Source organism: Dysidea avara, chromosome 12, assembly GCF_963678975.1.
Source record: "Dysidea avara chromosome 12, odDysAvar1.4, whole genome shotgun sequence".
Classification (NCBI taxonomy): Eukaryota; Metazoa; Porifera; class Demospongiae; order Dictyoceratida; family Dysideidae; genus Dysidea; species Dysidea avara.
In genome coordinates, this window is record NC_089283.1 from 18,684,374 (window position 1) to 18,706,795 (window position 22,422).

Below are 22,422 nucleotides of genomic sequence, written 5' to 3' on the forward strand. Positions count from 1 at the left end.
CACTGACTCACTGTTGCATCCATCTGAAAGTATTGTCATTCTGGTGGTTATATAACCTACTGTAATATTATGAGTGGAAACTGCTTTACTCTATAGCTGAGACAATAGTCTATGCATCAACAATACATTCTACTAGCAAAGAACAATAATTTAACATTAAATATCTGAGGGTTAACAATAATTCAGTTCTAGGCAAAAGCTTGCTTTCAGAACCACATCCACATGCATGTAAATATAAGCAGCCACATAATAAAATCATGTTTCATTGTAACTACTATAATGATGTTTGCAGTTATATAGTCTTGGCTGGCTTCTACTGAATCCACATATACAATCTGATCTTCAACTAATTCTGGTAAGCAGTATACCCTGTAAGTAAGCAATAATAAATTGGTTTTATTTTAAGTAATCATTAACAACACTGCAGCTGTTGTAACAGGGTGATGAAATACCCTAATTGAGCAACCATTCTTCATTTGGGGATACATGCACTTCCACTATAGTATGCTATTACTGTAAGCAAGTGACAAGTATTTAAGGAAGACTCTTCTCTACCTACATAGTTTTTTGTGCTGTAATTATTAACAAGTAATAATTCTTGTAAAGATCAGGCTTTACATACGAGCTCCTCACCTGTACACTTAATACTAATACATTACTATGAGAGCTTGTAGCTCACGCAATTGCTGATATGATGTCCAGATTAGCCTCTGGCTACAGATTACAGTAAGATACATAACATTACACACATTGCTATGAAATAAGTAACAACAAAACAATGCCATACACCAACAACAAAATACTCTAATTGAACAGTCATGATGTTTGAGGTGAGAGTTCTGTATAACCAAATATCTACTGCAAGTGCAAAATGCAAAAATAAGAAAAGTTATTTGTGCTGACGTACCTACAAATGGTGATAGACTGACTAACAATCAGCTTGCTTAGACAACACAAAATATATTACATGCAAATATTTCTCACAATTAAATATACACAGTACTAGTATTATGTCAGCTCATACAACATCATCCAAATTATTTTGATCCTATATCCTAACACCATCCCAATGATGAAGTGAGGATGCTACCTTGAGGGTTACTAAAAGAATTATGTCATATGTTTTGAAGTCAAACTACAATTCATTGTTGTACCTTGACAGTTGCTTTTAGGTGAGAAATATATTAGTAGAAACAAGCTAATTACACCACCCTCAACAACTATACTTATCCATTTTAACACCCATCAGTGGTTACAGGCATGTACGTAATCACTGTGTTTTTTATCACTTCAGAAAGTAGCTTCTATAGAGATATCATATGTGTGGTATTATAGGATTAAGAGACCAGGTTTTCACCCAATCGTATATCAAACATGTTGGTGAAGTCCTGTTACCCACCACTATAATATTTGTTACAGTTACTTTTTCAGACCTTGTGTGCATGCCAAGGCTTTGATGTTGGTGTATTCTAACTCCTCCAAAAAAAAATGGCTAGCAGTGTTAAACTTCTGCTAATAGAGCAATTGCATAACTTTGAATACGTATTTCTGGCCACAGGGTGCATGCAGAGTAAGTGTGGTGTACTGTTCTGGAAGACTTTTCTGCAGGCTGCAGATATCAAAAAGAATTAAGGTACATGCATATGCACCAGATTAGTGATCAATGTGCTCATTCTGGTAAACATTGAAGTAACTATTAGAAACCAAAGTGTAAATACACTGGGGGTAGGGAGGCACCAAGCACATATGAACATCTTGATAAGGAGAAATTGCTACACAGTGGTAATATCTGAATACCTATAATATGCAATGTGTTTCTGGTGGAAGAACACATAGGTGGCGGAAGAGGGGGTGCTGTGGAGCACCCCCAACTGTTTTACTGGGGATGCTGAGCACCCCCAACTTAAAGCTGTATTGCACAATAGTCATCACGTGAACTCCTGCAAGGTTTCCAGAAACTGGTCAATCACGATTGAGATACTCTAATAGAGCAGTCACCCCAATAGAGCAGTCACCCTAATACAATAATCAAGCATGTATTACCATTTTATTGACAGCTAAATCCACCAAAATGCCCCCAAATTCAATCTCCTGATACCTAATTTTTAAAATTTTCCTTGGGGGAGGGGGGGGGGGGGTGGCATGCCCCCAGACCCCCTAGAATTGCTTCGCACACTTACTACTACCAACATAAACTTTGGGCACCCCCAACTCTAGCACCCCTCCACCTCCTATGGAACAGATGATGAACTACTTAACCTCGTATATGGTATAATTGGAAATTCCAGTTAAAAAAAATAGAGAAAAAACATGATAACAATGAAATCACAACTGGCACAACACTGTGGTCAAGACAACACCCAAGATGACACTAAGAAGAAACATAATGTTGAACGTGCTACAATCAACCCACTTCTGGATAAAACAAAGGCTGCTATGCTGACTACAATATTGTGTCACTGTCACACCAAGATCATCAATATCATGCAAACAGCGACTGTTCCATCCGACAAGCTTGTATTTGAATTAGCTACATAGATAGAAGATAATGATGATATACCATATTTTACAACAAGTGAAGATATCAGTGTCAACTCTACTTCATGTTTCAGTTGTATATAATCCTGTCCCCAGTTCTGATGGAGATTTTATACTACTTGTAGTAGTGCAATACAATCCATTGATGAAATTGCTTCATATGTTCCCGTAGTGACTACTACTTCAATTATACTTGTTGTAGGCTAATGCTGTGATCACGTGCACAGCATAGCACTGGCAACATTCTCCTCTTACATACTTATTTACATGTGTACAGTGTATATATCTTTATCATTATGTAAATTGGTATATGGAATCTTTTCACCCATCACATATTGATCAGAATAATTACACATGTGCTGTAACATACCGTATATGACCGTATTAAAGCCGGGCTCAAATACACGCAGGGGCTCAAATATATGCCGGGTACAGCTGAGAGACTGTCATAATAAACGCCGGAGCTCATTTAAACGCCGGGGTGCTAATGATATCATGCAGTGCACTGAAAGGGGTTCTAAACTCGTGTCAGCTGCTAACTATACAGTGATGTCTCGTCACCAGTCTTATGATGTCTTGTCTTGTTCGACTATGCCTTCTCTTCTGGTGATGGCCATAGAGTAAAGTATCAATTATCGGACAATATGATGTTCGGACAGCTGCCATTCACTTCCTGGGAATCCTGCAGCTTTGGTTATTACACCAAAAGGTAGGCTACACAAAGCAATAATTATCTTCCAATAATCAGCTTTGCATGATTAAAAGCTTAAGAGTTACAGCCAATAGTATGCTTAGTCCGATAAAATCTATGCTCGGATAAAACTATCAGTTGTCGGACTTTGATTTTTACTACCAGTAAACAATGTCCAATTTATTTCAAATTTGTATGCAATATACCTGTACTCATTAGCTATTAATGGCCAAAAAATGATTTCGCTTTCTTTAGCATAAAGGGAGTACGAGCCTCCCAATTTTTAGCGGTATTGTCGGACGCCCTCCGCTTTAATTTAGCCATGCCCACCAACAGAGTTCATACTTTTTGCAACAAATGCACCAGTGCTAAACCACAGAAGAAGGTAAATAAATATCTTTCAAGAGTAGAGGTGTGTTTTAAAGTTGATATTCAGGATATTTCTATTGGAACGCAGTATTTTTGGCTCCTAAATGAAGGAGATGCACGCTAGGTGGAAAAATGAAATTACGAGGCACAACTTTCTGACCAACCACATTTGTTAGTCTTGGTGCCTCAATCGCGAATACCACCTAGAAATGAAAAGATGTTCCATTTTCTACCTTCTATGGATGCACAAAGCAACATTTTCGTCCTTTTTGTTTCACCCATATAAGGTAGAGAAAGAAAAGCCTTTCAATTTCCGTGACAGTATTTGTGATAGGACACCAAGACTAGCATATGTAGGTGGTCAGAAGGTGGTTTTGCATAACTTCATTTTTCCACCTTGCGCGAATCTCCTTCATTTAGGAGCTAAAAATACTGCGTTCCAATGGAAATATCCTGAATATCAACTTTAAAGCACACCTCTACTCTTGAGAGATATTTATTTACCTTCTTCTGTGGTTTAGCACTGGTGCATTTGTTGCAAAAGCATACAAACTCTGTTGGTGGGCATGGCTAAATTAAAGTAGAGATTTCCAACTAAATTAAATAATTAACATTCCATGCATTCATTGGTATGACAAATATTGTGCTATTTTTCAGGGTCATTTTAGTGCAAACCCCACCCCAATTGGTTGTTCCTATCAAAAGATATAAGCAAAAGAAGTTGACAGTGTGATGATTTTTGTGTACAGTATTTTCAATGCTTTTTACGTATATCGCATGGCACCAAACACAATATTCAAAGTTTCATAAATCTAGATAGGAAACTAATAATGACATGAAATTTTCACCACATAACTATTTTGTGGAGAACAGCATATGAGCTAGGTAAAACCTCTCAAGAGTGACCACTTCTTTGTAGACTGACCACTCAGAATATTACAGAATAAAGCAAGTGATTCACAAATAAAACTGTGTGTGTTGTGTAATACTAAGGTACCCAATGCATTTTCAAGGATAACTAACTAGAAAAATCAGTAATATTATATAACATGGTAAGTAATGGCATCACAAATCACAATTAACAAATACTTCGGAAACATGACAATCAGATAACAAAATGTAAGAGCAATATTACTATTAAAATAGATTTGTTTGGACACTGTTCAGCTTTATTTATCACATTGTAAGCACTAAGGATAATAATTATTATATAACACAATGACATCACTATATACTACAAAGAGAAATTATAAATAGTTTTTGACCAAAATTACAATCACTGAAGCTGCCATAAAAAGGATCAAAGAGCAGTAAATACACCAGAATATAACATCAGGTAAGTGTAGAGCCATGTAAGGCTGGTATCACATGCCAGTCTCCACTTTTGAAAAGATTATGTACAACCTTGAACCTTATATTGCAATTCCGCGCAAGACAACAAACTGCTCACCTTCAAACTATACTTGCATCGATGCAGAGGGATGCCTTGAAGTCCAGGGTGATTGTAATGCTGAATTCTGAACGGTGCTAGATGGCGATTTACCTTTAAAAGGGCCATATTTTCGTCGTAATCCAACATCAATCATCCTCCAATCCAAAAACACATGGAATAATTGAAATCAGCATATACGGTTTGCCCAGGAACACTTTCTTCGTCCTCATCTGCCACAGATTCACGCGGAAACATTCGGAAACTTTGGCTATCACCGGTGCCGTATTCTTCCAATTAGAATTACGTACGCAATTATTTGTATGGGATTGCTATGAGGATTTTTATTTCTCAAACTTTGATTTGACATATTTCAATAAATACCGCATGGATTTTAATCCAGTAAAGTGCATTACGAAGTACGAAGCACTGACTACCATTAACTGGAACGGCAGCTTGTGAAGCATTTATTGAAGGTGTGTAATTTAAGTAGCAAAAATATGTGTGAAAAATTGGTTGGTTGGAAATCGCTAATTAAAGCGGAGGGCGTCCGACAATACCGCTAAAAATTGGGAGGCTCGTACTCCCTCTATGCTAAAGATAGCGAAATCATTTTTTGGCCATTACTAGCTAATGAGTACAGGTATATTGCATACAAATTTGAAATAAATTGGATATTATTTACTGGTAGTGAAAATCAAAGTCCGACAACTGATAGTTTTATCCGAGCATAGATTTTATCGGACTAAGCATACTATTGGCTGTAATATAACTCTTAAGCTTTTAATCACACAAAGCTGATTGTTGGAGGATAATTATTGCTTATTGTAGCCTACCTTTCGGTGCAATAACCTAAGCTGCAGGATTTCCAGGAAGTGAGTGGCAGCTGTCCGAACATCATATTGTCCGATAATTGATACTTTACTCTAGCGTATTTATCGTGGTCATTGTCCGACTTCCAATGTTTCACCCAGCAGAGGAGTCCAAATGGGTTTATGTACGTGATGGGCTATGGATTTCGTATTTCGTAGGTACTTGTACTGGCACCTGTAATTCTCAACGAGTGGCTAGTAAGAAATAAACGCCCGGGTCCAAATTAACGCCGGTCTCGTTTAAACGCCGGGTCAAAAATGATTTATAGGAAATAAACTCCCGGGCTTCTATACGGTCATATACGGTCATATACGGTATGTGCTGCATAATTGGCATTGACATGGATGAGTGACCATTAAGTCCCCCCAAGATTGAGGAATGCAAAACGTAAGTTAAAACTTGTAAAAGGAGGGGGAATGTCAATTTCTGTGTACAATATTGCAAGTGTCTGAAGCACACCGTTTACTATGATAATTATACAAACCATGTTCTATAAAGTGCATTGCTCACCAAATAACGCAAGGTCACTGCACTAGTTCTATTAAATCATGAGAAGAGCTTTTTTTATAAACAATGTATCAGTCTTCCTGTTTTTTGTTTTTCACCTTTATTGTTGATGAAAACCATTGTGTTAATTGCTGACAGATATTCGGTCCATATATAGGTATTTGGTACAGATGCAGATGTGTCATAACAGCTTATCACTCTGATAGCAGACCATTTTCACAGTTTGGTCCTTGTAGCTTTCTACAGTTGTTCGGTTTTACCATTATGAATTAAAATACTGAGCTATACGTTACAGTTGCTATGGTGAGCTATACACTATAGAATGCAATTGATAAAAAGATAAACTTAGCTATATACTGTAACTTAAAACTAAAAATATTCATTGATATTTTAACAGGATATACATCTAATGTTTCAATGTAAATGAAAGATATTTAAACTTTATCTTCTACTGTTTTCAAAAGAGAAACATATTAGCTAGCTATAGCAGCTTTGCTGACTACTAGTAATATCAGCAAGCCATATCATTAGGTCTTCAAAGAACTCCCATGAAATCATGAGCATGGTGATTCTCAAGTGCATGCAGTTTCAGTTACAAATTCAGTATCAGAAACTTTTGATACCAATGAAATGCAAACCATATAATTGAGTAACTGTTTAGCTATCTATATACATCCATATGATATGCATACAACTGGTCTACACAATAGCCTTATATGGGTACTGTTTAACTACACTCTAGAATTCAGTGAAGAACGTGTTGATTGTAACATGATGCCTAATAGTTACACTCCTAGTATACCATATATGCTCTGTATCTATGGTGAAAAGGATGTAGTTATGGCTATTTCCTCTCTTCACTAATATGACAATTAAGGTCAGTGTTCAGAAGACAGACAAAGTCTAGTTCCACACCATGATGCAATTCTTTGAATTACCATGCTAAACACATCGTCTCTGTTGTGGGAGGCATATGTACCATGACCTTAGACAGTGCTGTTATTACAGTATTCATGTGACTTGTATGGATACACAGAATCTATGTGTAAACTGAATAAATATACCATCAGGGACTAGTACTTGTGAGATGATATAGAAAGTCAGATACAGGGAGTCAAATTTTCACGTAGCAAAATTCTACTAATTCCAGAAAAAGTTCCGTGACCAGCGGTTTATCTCTTACTGAAGCATCATGCAATGATATATGGATATGATATTTAGCATGGAGTACAAAAATGCAAAGAATACAGGAGTCCTATAGTATATTTCATGTATGTGTGTGTGTGTGCGTGTTTGGTGTGCCAGGTTATGATATCACAGCCAATTCACCAGCCCGGTTGTGCAAAGGCTCCGTGTTCAACACTTGATGATATTCAGTTGCTGTTTCTAGTGTTACACTTGGTAGCCAGTACATCCATGGTATATAGTTGTAGGCTTTGCTTTTGTGTGTGCGTGCATGCATGTCAGTGTGCAATATGTGGTTATTGTGTGCCTGTGTAGGAACAGTAACAAATTCTGCATCTCAATCAAAAGTAATGCCAAAGAATTACATGTGGCTTAAATTCAAACTTCTATACTCTTATAGCCTGATGTGTACCGTATTACATACATATGCCAACACTATATAGCTAGCTAACTTGGCCATTTTCATTTGCAGAGTAACTGAGGCTGGCTTATGGAACTGGGTTGTGATTATTACTGCTTTCCCCAGCAATTCATGACTGTACAGTCAAGGATGTCAGTCATGGTACATTTTGGTTAACAGGCTTATTAGCTCATTATGGGACTAGCTATGCATTGGAAGGGCTCTGGTTCTTTGTGCCATAACTTGTAATTACTTATACATCTGTATTGATGAAGGCTCACCCTAATTTAGTAATAGAAGCAATAGTTTTTGTATTTAGCTAATCTATTTTTTGCCTTGCTTTTTTCCTTACCATGCCGCCCACAACTGATACACCATGTTGGTCACTGGTCAGACTGATATGTGTATGCCACATGTCAGTCTGAGGAGTCACACACTTGTTGTTTATCATAGTCATGAAGGTCATAAGTAGGGAATACATAATCTATGCCGTGTTAAGAATTAATAACTATAATTTAATTTTATCACTACAGAGTTATCACGTTTTAATCTATGTTAAGAATTAATCAGCTAGAGAGTGTACAGAGACGTGCTGCATGATTTGTAATGTCGAATTTATTCTCGGACGAGTAGTGTCACTGATATGCTCAACTCACTCAGTGAACTGGAACAGTGTTGAAACTCGAATTAAAGAACTACGTTTGCATACCTTCTATAAAATCATTATGAATGCGTAAATTTATCAGTTCCAAGTTACATCCAATATTGTACACAAGACACAAGGGTAAAGTTCATTCAACCATCTACCAGGATTGACGTATACAAATTCAGTTTCTATCCTAACGCCATACAGTTATGGAAATAGTATCAGCACAATCTCTTGACTTTTTCAAAGTACCACTCACAAATTTTATTAATTAATTACATCATATTGTATTATACTCATGCATATGAGGTTTACAATTATAATACAGAATTATAGCAGTAGACAGGGTGATTCTGAGGATACTACTGGTAGACTAGTCTATCTATACAAAATTACTTAGCTATCTTAGTTACAAGCATACAGTACTTATATGCAACTGAAAAACAAACAATTCAGTACAAAAGGCTGTAGTTATGGATGCTAAAGTCTCGAGAGTCTCGGCACAATGGGTAAGTTGCAAAGGTAATGTACGGTAGGGCACAAAGGAAGTCACTATCAAAATAAGTTACTATCTATAACTTAGGCAAATCATTCCTAAGTCTTGACAATAGGGCACTATTGGTGGGTGCTGTCACGAGATCTTATAGATAGCCCAGAATGATAATCAAATTTGTTTGATGGATTTTTGACAGAGTTAATAAAACATTGCCTGCAATAATGAGTAATGAATGACATCATGCACCATCAAAGGATGACATCACAATTGGGATAATTGACCTATAAGGTTTGGCCGAGGAGGGCGCTAATAGAGTAGTTATCTAAACAAGTGAGCTACGTGACAGATCAAGAGTTAGAGTCAGGGAAAACGTCAGACGGTCTGATCATCATTGACAGTGGCTATGTACGTAGCTACACGTACAGGTACGTAATGATCGAACGCCTGTACGTATTAAATAACTTATTAATCGTACCCTCAGGCCTCATGCTATGGTAAATTTCTGATTTCTGTTGCCTCAGTACATATCTGTATAAATGTCTAATTCCTAACTAATTAATGGCTTTTCGAACAATATGGCCACGCTTAACTGTATGCACCTATCCATGTCATGCCCCATCCCCGGGTAGTACACAACATAGGGGGTGTATATTATCTATGTACAGAGTATTTGACAAAGTCTAGTATCAAATTCCCCAGTACTGGGGCTAAGAAGCTTGTCAAAACCCCACCTCGATAGAGGGTGTCTAGGGTATTAAAATAATTTTTGGTTCAGCAAACTGCCGCCATCAAAAGCCCAAGGGGTAGGGCAAGTGTAAATGTCAAATCCCCAGTATGCGTATGGGGACCCAGGGGGTGGGGGTGGGGCTTGGCATTGATAGGTGCATTATAAAGCCGAGAGGCCTATAGTCTATAGAACACCTAATATGTCCTCACCTATGGCATTGTTTAGCTATATAAATGCAAAAGTGGAAGGCAAGGTGCCATTTCTTGAAGAGACTAGCTACAGGAATTAGGAACACTAGTAACTGTGATTGTTTGGATGATTACATTAAGTAGTATCAGAATGTTTACATAATTGTGGTTATTTCCTGTATTGACACGCAACCATTAACATGATTATTTTTATTACTGAGAACAATAGAATGAAGACATTGATTACTTGGTAACCAAAATTTTAAGTGTAGGAGAAAAGTAGAAATTTACATTTCAGTAGGGATCTCACAGTTAAAAAATAGGCAATTGAACAATGTAGGGAGGTCATCTACAACTGCAGTTGACATTTAATTCCTTAGCCTGACAATGAGCCCTATCCACAATTGTGTCACAGACATAAAAATGGCTGCGATAGTGGGGAACTTTGTATAGGCAACTATATGAAAAGAAAATTTTATCAATTTATATCTCAGCCAAGAAAGAAGCTATTGAGCTCTAACCCGCCAGTTTAAGGAAAACCACACTCATATGTATTCATTGTAATATCTTATAACTATGCCTGCAGGTTAAAACTAAATATCTTCTTTCTTGCTGAGATAATATGATCATTCAAAACTTTTCTTCCCATAGTTGCCCATACATATTTATGAAGCCACCCCCACTATATGACGGAGAGAGCTGGGGGGCACTTGTACAATTGGTATTCCAAGATAGAATGCCCGCCACCTTTCAGGGTCAAGTGCTTTCTGATATCGTCAGCAGCAGCAGTAGTAGAATCTACAAAAAGGAGTCCATTTTCATATGGACTCCATTTTCGTATGGACTTCACTAGTAGGAGTCCATTTTCGTATGGACTCCTACTAGTGAAATTTGTTAAGCACACCTAGTTAGCTGTTGTGCACTACTGTGTAATTACACTAGCTATTAACTATGACTACATACTGTATGTAATCAAGAGTTCATAATATAGTAGTATGAACTCTTGATGTAATGTATCATTGATTCCTGTAGTTACTGTCAAGTGATCAGCAAAGATCAGTAGGTCATGTGATTAACCACATCACAACAACAATCAATTATCTTATCCCAGCTTCAATTTTTAAAACCAATTCCTCATGTGAGCTTCAACTGTGTTCGCAAAAGTATAGGAATCAATTGTGGGATGTATCACACGATCACTAAAGCTGTATCTGCATACGTATATAAGTCAGTCAGCTGTTTAGTACGTTAGTATATACACTCCCCTTCCAATGTATTGGCACTGCCTTATTGACTCTCATCATTGTGCATTTATACTGCAAAGTTTCAAGCCAATACTTTTTGATTATAGGTAGGTAGGCACACGTCCCCCTGTTCCGCTACCCTTGTGCTATATAGTCACGTGACTGAACACGCACCCCAATTATTTAAGACTGAAAAGTGAAGTTGCCATTCCTCCTTTTTCTTTTACACAGCATTAAAAATGAAGAACAGTTTGAGAGGTGCTTCTGAAATTAATCCAATCACTATAGAAATTACAGTTGAATGTGTGCCCCGACTATCAATTGTGAAGTGGCCATTTCACTTCAGTTCCAGCTATGTTCCGTCTGTTAAATAGCATTACAAACAAAGAACAGTATGAGAAGTGCCTCTGCAATCAATACAAAAAAAAAGGCACAGAAGCCATGGTACGAGTCGGTGTGTTGCTGATATTAAAATCCTTAGGCCCTTATCTCTGGGGTGGCATTTTTCATTGGAGATTATAAGCATCCCACCAAGTACCATCCCTGAAAAATGGGTCTGGATGATGGGACCATATATCAATGTGTTAATTAGGGGCACTGTTAGCTTGTTTTTGAATAAATAGAATAACTTTTCTAGTTATATAGTATGTACCCACAAGTCACTTCATTGATTCATATCTCAATTCAAGTACTGAACAAGCAGCTAAGGAGCAATTAAACGCTACACAGTGACTTGTTGTTTTGTGTTCAGGTATTATACCCAGGTGGGTTGTAATGACACAAGATGCATAAGAGTTGCACTTCCTAGATCCCTTTGTAGCTAATATAATTAAATTTTGAGGGCTATTAAAATGTGTATTATTTTTGTCGTGTTGTCCTATATTCTAAACATACAGTACATGGTAGGATTTGGGGAAGTTTAGATTAGTCAAGTTAGTAAAACTTTTCTCCTGTCCCATTTTTTAGTATAAACATTTCCCTATATAATGTAAATATTTGTCCTATTTATGGTGGATCCTAGTGGTAGTGGCCTATGTCCATGTTTCAATGGGGTATTCCAAAATTCTGATCAGTAACCATCTTGGCTATGGCTGTAAACTACTGTGCTACATGCTTACCTTATTTACTCGATTTGTGCCACACCCTTGAATAGTACCGCACTGCGGTACTATTAGTAGTGGTACTATTCGAAGGTCTTTATCCTTGTTTCTGAAAATAATTTTAATTGTACCACACCCTTGAATAATACCGCACTATACTTTCGTAATCACTCTTTACTAGTGCTTTCATACCTTAAGTATTAACCTCCATCTCGATTTAAGGAAGGAATTATCCTGGTAAAACAAAAGCAGCTGTCACATAATCAAAATTCCAGATATTAGTTAGTAAATTGACCACGTAGCACCAGACATGACATGGTTGTGCTACAAGTACTTGAGTGAAAGAAAGGTCTTGTATAAAAGAAGTAAGTAGCAATGTGTTGTGATTGTTTTATAAAGCTATAATGTAGAATAGCTATAGTAGTGGCAGGTTTAAAATTATAGTAGCACATACCGCAATGCGGCACTATTCGAAGGGTTTTATCCTTATTTTTGGGCAAAAAAAATAATAGTACCCCTGGGGCACAAATTGAGTAAATACGGTATATCATACAGTGCGGTAGTACAGTATAAGGGGTCATGGAGGTTTGCACATTCTCACAACAATATATTGACCAGAAACCAACCTCACAATACCTTCACAGTACCTTGGCAGTATTGGTGAGGCTTGCCCAATAGTGTCCTTCAATGCAACCCAAAATGTTAAATATTTAGTGGAATTTTCTATTGCCTGACTGTCTAACTAACTACTTTACTAATGCCTTCAGACAAGCGTAATTTGATAACAGCTAAGGCTACAGGTTTGTTCACTGTTAGATGTTGCTTCAACCCGGCAGGTGCCTTTTGGCATACTGCAGTATGTACAAGCACCATGGACTTACCTTCGTCCTCCTTTCTTTTTCAAGTAATTTTATTATGGTATGTTCTAGTGTCATTCTTTCTTTTGATGTGGTATGCGTGGATTTACCAGTCATAAATTATGTTACAAAAAGTAACAAACAAGCACAAGGAAATGTTAGGAATCTTAAGCTCAATTAGAGATCATAAAAATTAAAAGTAGTGAAACAAGGGAGGTTGTCTATGGCTATATAGACTGAAATATTGTGATTAAATCTCCGCTAGTATATCTGCAGGTGTAGACGCAATCTCACTTCTATGATCCTTATTCCTTGTGCTCGTTTAGTAATACCATTGAGATTTCAGATTCTAAAGCATCAGGTAACAATCAGGTAAATGGCATGTGTGAAACAAGAGGTATAGAGTATGAGTAATATGATATATTTAATTTATTAACTGATTGCATTGGTTTAGGAAAAATGATGATACTGACTATATTCCTTTGGCTGGTAATTTCCATCACTGGTGTTCAAGGTAAATAACTGCAATTTTATATTCAAGCATCATAAATTGTAATAGTGTTTTTAAAGGAGGTACCTAAAAAGTGGTGAACAAATTTGTACACTAAAAAATTTACTCTATACTGAAAGCACAGCCACACCAGGTTGCATGATAAAACTAACCGGTCAATTACAAAGCTTTTCAAATTAGAAAATGGTTAAAAATTCTTTGTATATTTTAAACTAGATTTATGTGCCCAAAACTAGCTACAGGCTGGCTGTAAGTATGCCCGGTTCCTGAAATTGTCTTCTGAAGAACATGTGTAGCATTTGTGTGTCTACATGTGTAGCATTTGTGTGTCTACGTGTGTGTGTGGTGTGTGTGCGTGCGTGCGTGCGTGCGTGCGTGCGTGCGTGCGTGCGTGCGTGCGTGCGCGTGTGTGTGAGAGAGAGAGAGTGTGTGTGTGTGTGTGTATGTGTGTTTGTGTGCGTGTGCGTGTGTGTACATGATTTATTAATCACTATCTCACTTGGGACCTGCAAGAAGACTATGAAAGCATATGTAGCAGGAAATCAGAAACGTAACAATAAAACTGAATACAAAAGTAAAAAATGTGCATGAGTCCGTATGTGCATGTGTGAGTGTGAGTTATTGACTAGAAATATTTGTTTATAGTAGGAAGTGGTAAAGATGAACTTGATTCTTGGACTGGATTCTGGAGTTGGTGTCAAATTGTGCATGTCTCTTGCCCCTATTTACACCCACCAATGTATGAAGCTGCTGCTACACATTACGCATTAGCCTAATTAAGCATTCTCTGTAAATGAGGTACTTACTCCATTAGCAACTTCCTCAAGCAGGAGAATTACTATCTATGTGCAGAGCAGAGCTAAGCTGCCTCACTACTGGACCTACTTAATCTGTAAAATCAAAACACTCTTATAGAACAATCCGCTACTCTAATAGAACATACTCTTTAACAGAGACCATTGTCTAGTTCTTCTTAACTTTTGTATGCACATGCTGCTACCTTACCATTGCACCATACAACCTGCATGCCTTGTATATTAATAAAATAATGGTGCATGGATGAGGGGGAAATCCTGTGATGGTATAATATTATGTTTTGATGGTATCAAATGTTGCTAGAATTCAGGGGCAGAGAACAGTACTCAAAAGTGGGGGAGTGGGAGAAGTCATGTGGGGTGGCTGTAAGTTACAAAGTGTTTTAAAATCATTAACTGTACCTTAGTGTGCCAATACTAGGTAAGTCTGGGGGCATGCCCCCACAGGAAATTTTTGAGATTTGAATACTTTGAAATTGAATCTAAGACCATTTACAATGGTACAAGTGTACTTGAATAAGACACTCCTATAATATTAATGAAGACATATTGAATGAATTGCATAGCTGGAACAACTTACATGATTATGTTGAATGTTCTATTAGAGTAGTTAGGCGACTGCTCCATTACAGTATCTTGATCTTGTGCATAGTATTCCATTCTTGCATAACCTTTAGCACAAATTCCAGTAAATCAAGGAAAAGTAAATTGGCTAATGGCTACAGTAGTTGCTTTACTTTGGCAAATGGGCATTAGAAAAAGTGAGGGACACTGTCCCTCCCCTAATTCTCCAGCCTTGCTGGAATTAATAATTATGTAAAGAGTCTAACACTAAAATACTGTAAACATCACAAAGTGTAGAGCTAATCCTAATTACAAACATTTACTTTGTGGTTTACGCATGTGCGTAGAGGTGCACCGATATGGAAATTTACCGATATACCGATAGCCAATATATGAGCTACAAAATTACCGACACCAGCACTAATATATTTTAGTGTCAGGTGCATCTGAACATTTTCAGTATGGACACTACAATAAATGTTGAAACATTATGACAAAAAAGCTAAGAAGTGGGTTTTGTCAAAGGAAAAAAATCTTGTGAAAAATGTGCTATGAAAACAGAAAAAGAAAGCTGCTTAACTTGAGAATTAAACCCTTGGCCACGGTAAAATGGGTAGCATTTTTAGCCTTATGCTTTACCTATACTGCTACAAGATCAAGCATAGAAAATGGTGAACAATCTGCTAAAATGTCAACATTTTACCGATACCAATATCGTGATATCGGTACCGATATACCAATATTTATATCGGTGCACCTCTACATGTACGTACTTCTAATCCTTCTTTTATTGTGTGGTTTATTTCAACAGTGTGTAGTGTAACTCCAAATCTTGACTGCTCTAACCGTACGAAGGTTACTGTCACTTGGAATAGTGGATGTGTTGTAAGATGTACTCAAACTTTAGACTGTACAAATGGTAAAGAGTTTTATAATGAGGTATGCAGTGTTGGGACAGTTACTTTTTAAATGTAACTCGTTACATATTACGTATTATTTACAACTGAACTATTTAGTTACAGTTACATATTACCGAAAAAATAAAGTAACTATAATAATATTACATATTATATTACTTTGTGTCCACAGCATTAAGATGTCACGTGTGAAACTACCACTTTATCACACGTGCAAACTTTGGTTGTAAGCAAGAAGTTGGTGAATAAGCTTCATTCGGTAGGTTTCGTTACTTCGTAGTGGCTAGGCATTACTCAGTGGATTACTAACGAGATTAGTAATTTTGTTACTTAAAGTAATAATATTACGTAATATTAGATTCGTTACAGTAACTTCATTGCTTAGGTAATGTGTTACATTTGCAAGTAAAGTAATCATATTACCTGATTTTACAGCATATTTCGTTATATTGCTTCGTTACCACAAAAATAATAATTATTATGTAACACGTTACTTATATGTAACGCATTACCCGAACACTGGAGGTATGAAATCAAGACTCACGGTAGTGAGTTGTGCACCAAGAAAGTAATAAGTGAATGTCTCACAGAAATAAGCAAGAGCCACCACTGTGAGTTATTTACATGTAGCAACAGTTTTACAATCCTTACCACAACTCATGTGATATTTACCATCTTAAACCTCTGAACTCATGGGCGTACTTTCAACTAAACAAACAATATCTGTACTCATACTAAGTCACCAGGTGAATCGGTACCAAGGAAGTCAAATGATTTTTTCTGTCACACGTGCCCAACTGGTTAGCCATTGTTTTAGTCTTCCCTAAATCAGGATTGTGAAGACATATAACTACATCTTTTATTTCTTACTTCCTTTTATTGCTGTTGGCATAATACTATGATAATTGTTTTATTTGCATTGGAAAATACTAGTACAAGTGGCACCAGGTGTTTTGCTAATTTTCCCGTGAAGTAGGCAATTTGAAAATAATAACTTTGATACAATTGCTATCATATGAATGCTCTTCAAAAGTTTCAAGATAATAATTATGACAATTGTACGGGTGAATAATTCTTATCCACCTGTGCGAATTTATATGGATGCTAAATGTCATATTAGGCTGGGTGTGTAGGAGACAGCTGACATGTGTACCAGGCTAGTGCTGTCAACTATGAAAAGAGCATATAGGTGATGAAAAGGGGTTTTGTTTGTTAATCATACGGTATAGTAGTACTGTATATTAGGGATCATGCAGAACTGGGCTTGCAGCACCTTAAAACTAGCCTCGATTTCCCTTCATGACAACTTGGCAGTATTGGTTAGGCACAGCCAAACCAAAAAATGTCTTCAGACCAACCCCAAACTCTTCCAAAAAGATCCTATGGAATTTTTAAAATTTTCTACATAACAGAATTTTATTCTGACTAACTGATGCCTTCAGCCTCAACAATGGATATAGCTACGGGCTTGATTTCTTCACTGTTCGACATCGCTTCATCCCGAGATATGCTTTTTTGCCAACCACAGTACAGTGGTCCCTCGATTATCCGGCCATTGATTATCCGAATTTTTGATTATCCAAAATATGGAGGTGGCTGTTCTATTAGAGTATTTTGTCTAAAGTGTGTGTTCTATTAGAGTATTTGTACAGGGCTCTGTATATAAATGAATGGGATTCTATTATCCAAACTTTTTGATCATCTAAACACCCTCAAGGCCCAATGAGTTTGGATAATCGAGGGACCACACGCATCATGGACTTGCCTTTGTCCTCCTTTGTGTCCCAGTTCTTTCGCTGACAATGCCAGCAAGGTGTTGATTCGCGATAGCGCGATGCAGCCTTCTGGTGGTTGTTTTGGTATCTCACCTGTATTTCCGTAGCATCTCGATTGTACAAAACGGTAAATTTAAATCTAGGTCCCACAATCGCCAGCATTGTGTGTAGAAACATAATGATGTATATGAAACAAGGGAGGTCATCAACACCTGCAGATGTACTAGTGGACATTTGTTAATCCCTACTTCAGGTCAACCTGAAGTAACCAGAGTTAATGTTTTCGTCTGAACGCGTGCCCCAGGTATCAATTACTGACTCGTAAGTGACTTGCTTTGCTATCAGCTATGTTCACCCCATTGTACAGCACTATAATTGAAGAACAGTAGGAAAAGAACCTCTGCAATCAATCCAGTCACCACCAAAAATATGGACTATACGCGAACCCCAACTACTCTAGATTGAACAGTGCCCATTATGCTTTGCTTTCACCTATATCAGTCCGTTACACAGTGTTACAAAGGAAGAACAGTATGAGAAGTGGCTCAGCAATCTACATTAAGCCTACCAACTTTGTTATTGGGACAGTAAGTAAGTTAATATATCAAGGTAAGTACTCGGACTACAAGTTACTTGCCTGTTTAAATCTAGTAGTCTTCTTTGTGTTGTTCTGTGGTATGGCTGACAACCTAACAACAGGGGCAAAGCAATTATCATACAGTATAGTAGGTACTGCAAAGGTGTGGTTGTGGCCCATGAAAAAACATCACCCACAATCCATCCTCACTTTTCCCTGATGAAAATAATGAAGCAGTATCGGTTAGGTAAAAAACCCAAACAAGCCTTCAGATCGATCTGAAATGCTTTAAACAAGTTGCTATGAAATTTGAAAAAAAAATTATGAAACAGAATTTTCTACTGGCTGACTGACTGCCTGACTGCTTGCTACTGATGCCTTCAGACAAGCATACCTCAATAACGGCTAAGGCTATGGGCTTGGTTTTTTTACTGTTTGATGTTGCTTCAGCCCAAGAGGAGCCTTTTGGCATACCACAGTACGTACAATGCATTCTTCATGTGTCCTCCTTTGCATCCCATTCATCTTTGCTCTGACAGCAAAAAGTGTTGATTTGGTGGTAGCACGTGATGGCTTCCCTTCGTAACTGAAATCGTCTGTATTTTTCATAGTGGCTACTTTAATTGCAGAGGTGCTTTTTGAACAGTTCTTGATTCATTGATAGCTGGGGTGCACAGCACTATTTCTTTCTTTTGATGCAGTATGCATGGGTTCACCAGTCATAATAATTTTATTTTACAAAAAAAAATAAACAAACAAGTGCACAAAAAATTTGGAATTTTCAACTAGAGTAGGGACCATAACACATCAATAAAAGGTACTGAAACAAGCCGGAGTAGCGCACAATATTAAATCACAGTAAAACAATAAGAAGTGTTATATCCCAAGATATGCACGACATTTCTTATTGTTTTACTGTGATTTAATATCATGCACTACAGCTGTAGTTACCTCTAACTTGTTGTATATCTGCTTTCCAGCCTATCATCTCTCTAGGATTTGTCATCTTTCTTGGATTGATGAGCAAAGTGAGGAGCAAACACACCCCTGTAATGGAATGCATGTCACGTGCTAAGTTGTTTTGAATAGAATCATCAAGCCATTTCACTCACCAGCACGAAGAAGCATAATTATTATGTTTGTGTAGCATAAATCGTAACCCCAATTAGTGCACAGCACTAGGTCTCAAACATTAATTCATTATTTGTTTATTTATTTGATTGATTTATTTTTTATTAATTTGAAGCACGAACATCAGGGATAAAGAGAACAAGTCGGGATGGTGGGATTAATTTTCACCCAGGCTTTTTAAGGCCGCACCATTTTTTCACAGCTTGGCTGTTTTTGTGTGGATTTCACTCCTTTTTGTACTTTATAAGGCCAGCCTATGGGCTGACTTTGAGGTTTGTTTTTACTCACATTTCTTCTTTTCTATGTAGATACAATGATGATTATTGAAGACAGACTTATAAATGTATTTCATTGCATGATTTGTTTCAATATTTGATAATATTATTGTAATACTCTAATAGAGTGCACATTTTTTGAGGACTTCTAATAGAACATACATAGAATGTTCTAGAGCAATCTAGTACTTCTATTGGTAGAGGTGTGTGATGACAACTTTAGACTTATCTCGATATTTCCTTTTGAACTTGTCTCGATTATCTAAAATATCTAGATAATTGAAACAAATAATTTTTTTAGTTAACTGTCAATAATGTAATCAGTAAAGTGAGTAAATTACAATTTGAAGAGTACTGATATAAAAAAGTGAAAAGTATTAGTTTTAACACTGTTCCCAAGTGGTGGGAGAGTTGGAGGTGTCTACGCATTCAGATATTCTTTGGTATACAAGTAATTTACGAAAGTTTATTATTATCTAGATAAATAAACCTATCATCCTTATCTCGATAAGTCTTATGATATCTCGATAATCACACACCTCTATCTATTGGTAGATCTATGAAATTACAAAAGTTTGATTGATTATAAGCAGATTTCAACTAGAAATTTCATTTATGAAGCAGAAATTAAGTGAGGTGATCAGCCAAAGTAGCAGTGGTTCAGTGGTTAAGGATGCAGGTGTTAAGTATGGAGGTCCCTGGTTCAAACTCTGGTAAGTTTTTTTTCAACATTTTTTGCACACCTTTTTTACCCTGTGGTGACTGCTCTATTAGAGTATCTCGATCCTGCGATTTTACACTTGCATAGTTTTTGCTTTATAACTTTGTTGCTGTGACTCTATTGCTATTCAAACTATCAAAAGGCACTGGTACGATGATTGGCCTATCTACACACCAATTTTCAAGTTATTTCTATACTTGGTTTACCCCAGAAGTTTGATCTTTTTTTACATGAATAAACGTTCATAACTCCTTGAATATTACTCAGATTCACAACAAACTTGGTGCGTGAATCCACCGTTACACACTCTTCATTTGTGCCAAAGATCGGGGCAATTGAGTTACACGTTTGCATTTATAGCAATTTTTGCAAAGTGTGCAAAAAGAAATTGAAGACCCCGTAGCCCCCCCCCCCCCCCCGTACAGCATAAGAAGAAAAAAACAAAGAAATTAAAACAAAATTTTGAACACCCATATCTCGCAAATGGCTGTTGCGAATTTAATCAAATTTGCTTTGTGGCGACCCTACTTGGGGGACAGCTATAACGCAAAAATGGTGTGCTTTGGAGAAGGGGCCATGGAGCTATGTACATATGAAAAAGCTGTTTTCTTTCTTCCTGTAAATATACTCATGATGTGGTCGCCAGCTTTCTTGGCTGCACGACACACTACCGTGTGTCTTGATCCCATGATGCCTCCTGACTCATAATGGGAACACATACCTTATATTTGTGGTGATCTAAGTGCTATCTGCATGTTCCAGGCTGAATCATCTTGAAATGTTGCTGGTGCATTATTACAACTGTGAAAACATTGCCAGTAAGTTAGTTATCTGGCTCCCCACCATGGCATACTAGCTGTATCTTGCAGTAACACATTCAGATATAAGTAATACAGTGCTCCCTCTATTATCCGAACTCATTGGGCCCTGAGGGTGTTCAGATAATCAAAAAATTCGGATAATAGAATCCCATCCATTTAGATATAGAGCCCTGTACAAATATTCTAATAGAACACACACTTTAGACAAAATATTCTAAAAGAACAGTCACCTCCATAGATCAGATAATCGAAAATTTGGATAATCAATGGCCGGATAATCAAGGGACTACTGTAATTGTAGGCAGCCTTGGTCCACTTACATACTACTAAAATTATTCAAAGCATTTGATTCACAAATAAGTGAAATCCTCTATGTAAAAAAAAGCTTGGCTGTAAAAAAAACACATCCATGAAAGTAAAAGTAACTGGCAACAAATATAGAGCTGATACCTGGTACAGCCAAGAATAATGTTACTGCAGCTAAAAAAATTAAACCTTTACCATTGGCTCATATTCCTAATTATTTCCTTTTAACTCTAATTGACTAATAATTTGGCCACCTTTTCAATAGTCACTGTAAAGAAAAAATGGTGACCAAATTACTAGCCAAAGTAGAGTTAAAAGGAATCTACATCAAAACAGCCAAGCTGTGAAAAAAGAGTGTGACACCTTTTCACTTTGGTCTTTTTGGAGTGCCACACCCTTGTTTCACCAGCTTGGCTGTTTTGGTATAGATATCACCTCTTTTTGTAATTGCAAAATCCCAAAACCAGCATATGGTTGGCTTTGAGGCTTCCATTTTTTCTTTGCTATAGGAATCATCGAAGACTGCATGTTGTTTTATGCATTTATTGTAAATTTGAAATAAAATGATTATCATGTAGCTATTAGGGTGACTTGCTACATAACTACACCCTGTACAGGGTGTTAGGTTCTGATAGCTGAACTATCTACAGTAAGATCTACAGGGTAATTTCAGGCTGAATGCTTTACATGGTGACTTGTTTTTGTAACTGAATTGACTCTCTACATGGTGACTTGATTGAAAAGAAGAAGAGAGTTATT

The 22,422-nt window shown here is 37.0% G+C and overlaps 1 protein-coding gene across 2 annotated transcripts in view; it reads left to right on the forward strand.

The window, feature by feature from the left end:
* The first annotated feature begins 9,402 nt into the window (after nucleotides 1–9,402).
* LOC136241884 (uncharacterized) overlaps nucleotides 9,403–22,422 on the forward strand; it is a 28,909-nt gene continuing 15,889 nt past the window's right edge. Inside the window, exons 1-3 of one of the 2 annotated variants that reach the window (XM_066033267.1) lie at nucleotides 9,403–9,559; nucleotides 13,705–13,764; nucleotides 15,952–16,079. In XM_066033267.1, the coding sequence (XP_065889339.1) occupies nucleotides 9,538–9,559; nucleotides 13,705–13,764; nucleotides 15,952–16,079 (210 nt within the window). In that variant the 5' untranslated portion in view covers nucleotides 9,403–9,537. Of the gene's footprint in view, nucleotides 9,560–13,704; nucleotides 13,765–15,951; nucleotides 16,080–16,229; nucleotides 16,317–22,422 lie in introns of those variants that run through there. The other variant, XM_066033268.1, reaches the window with a different exon arrangement.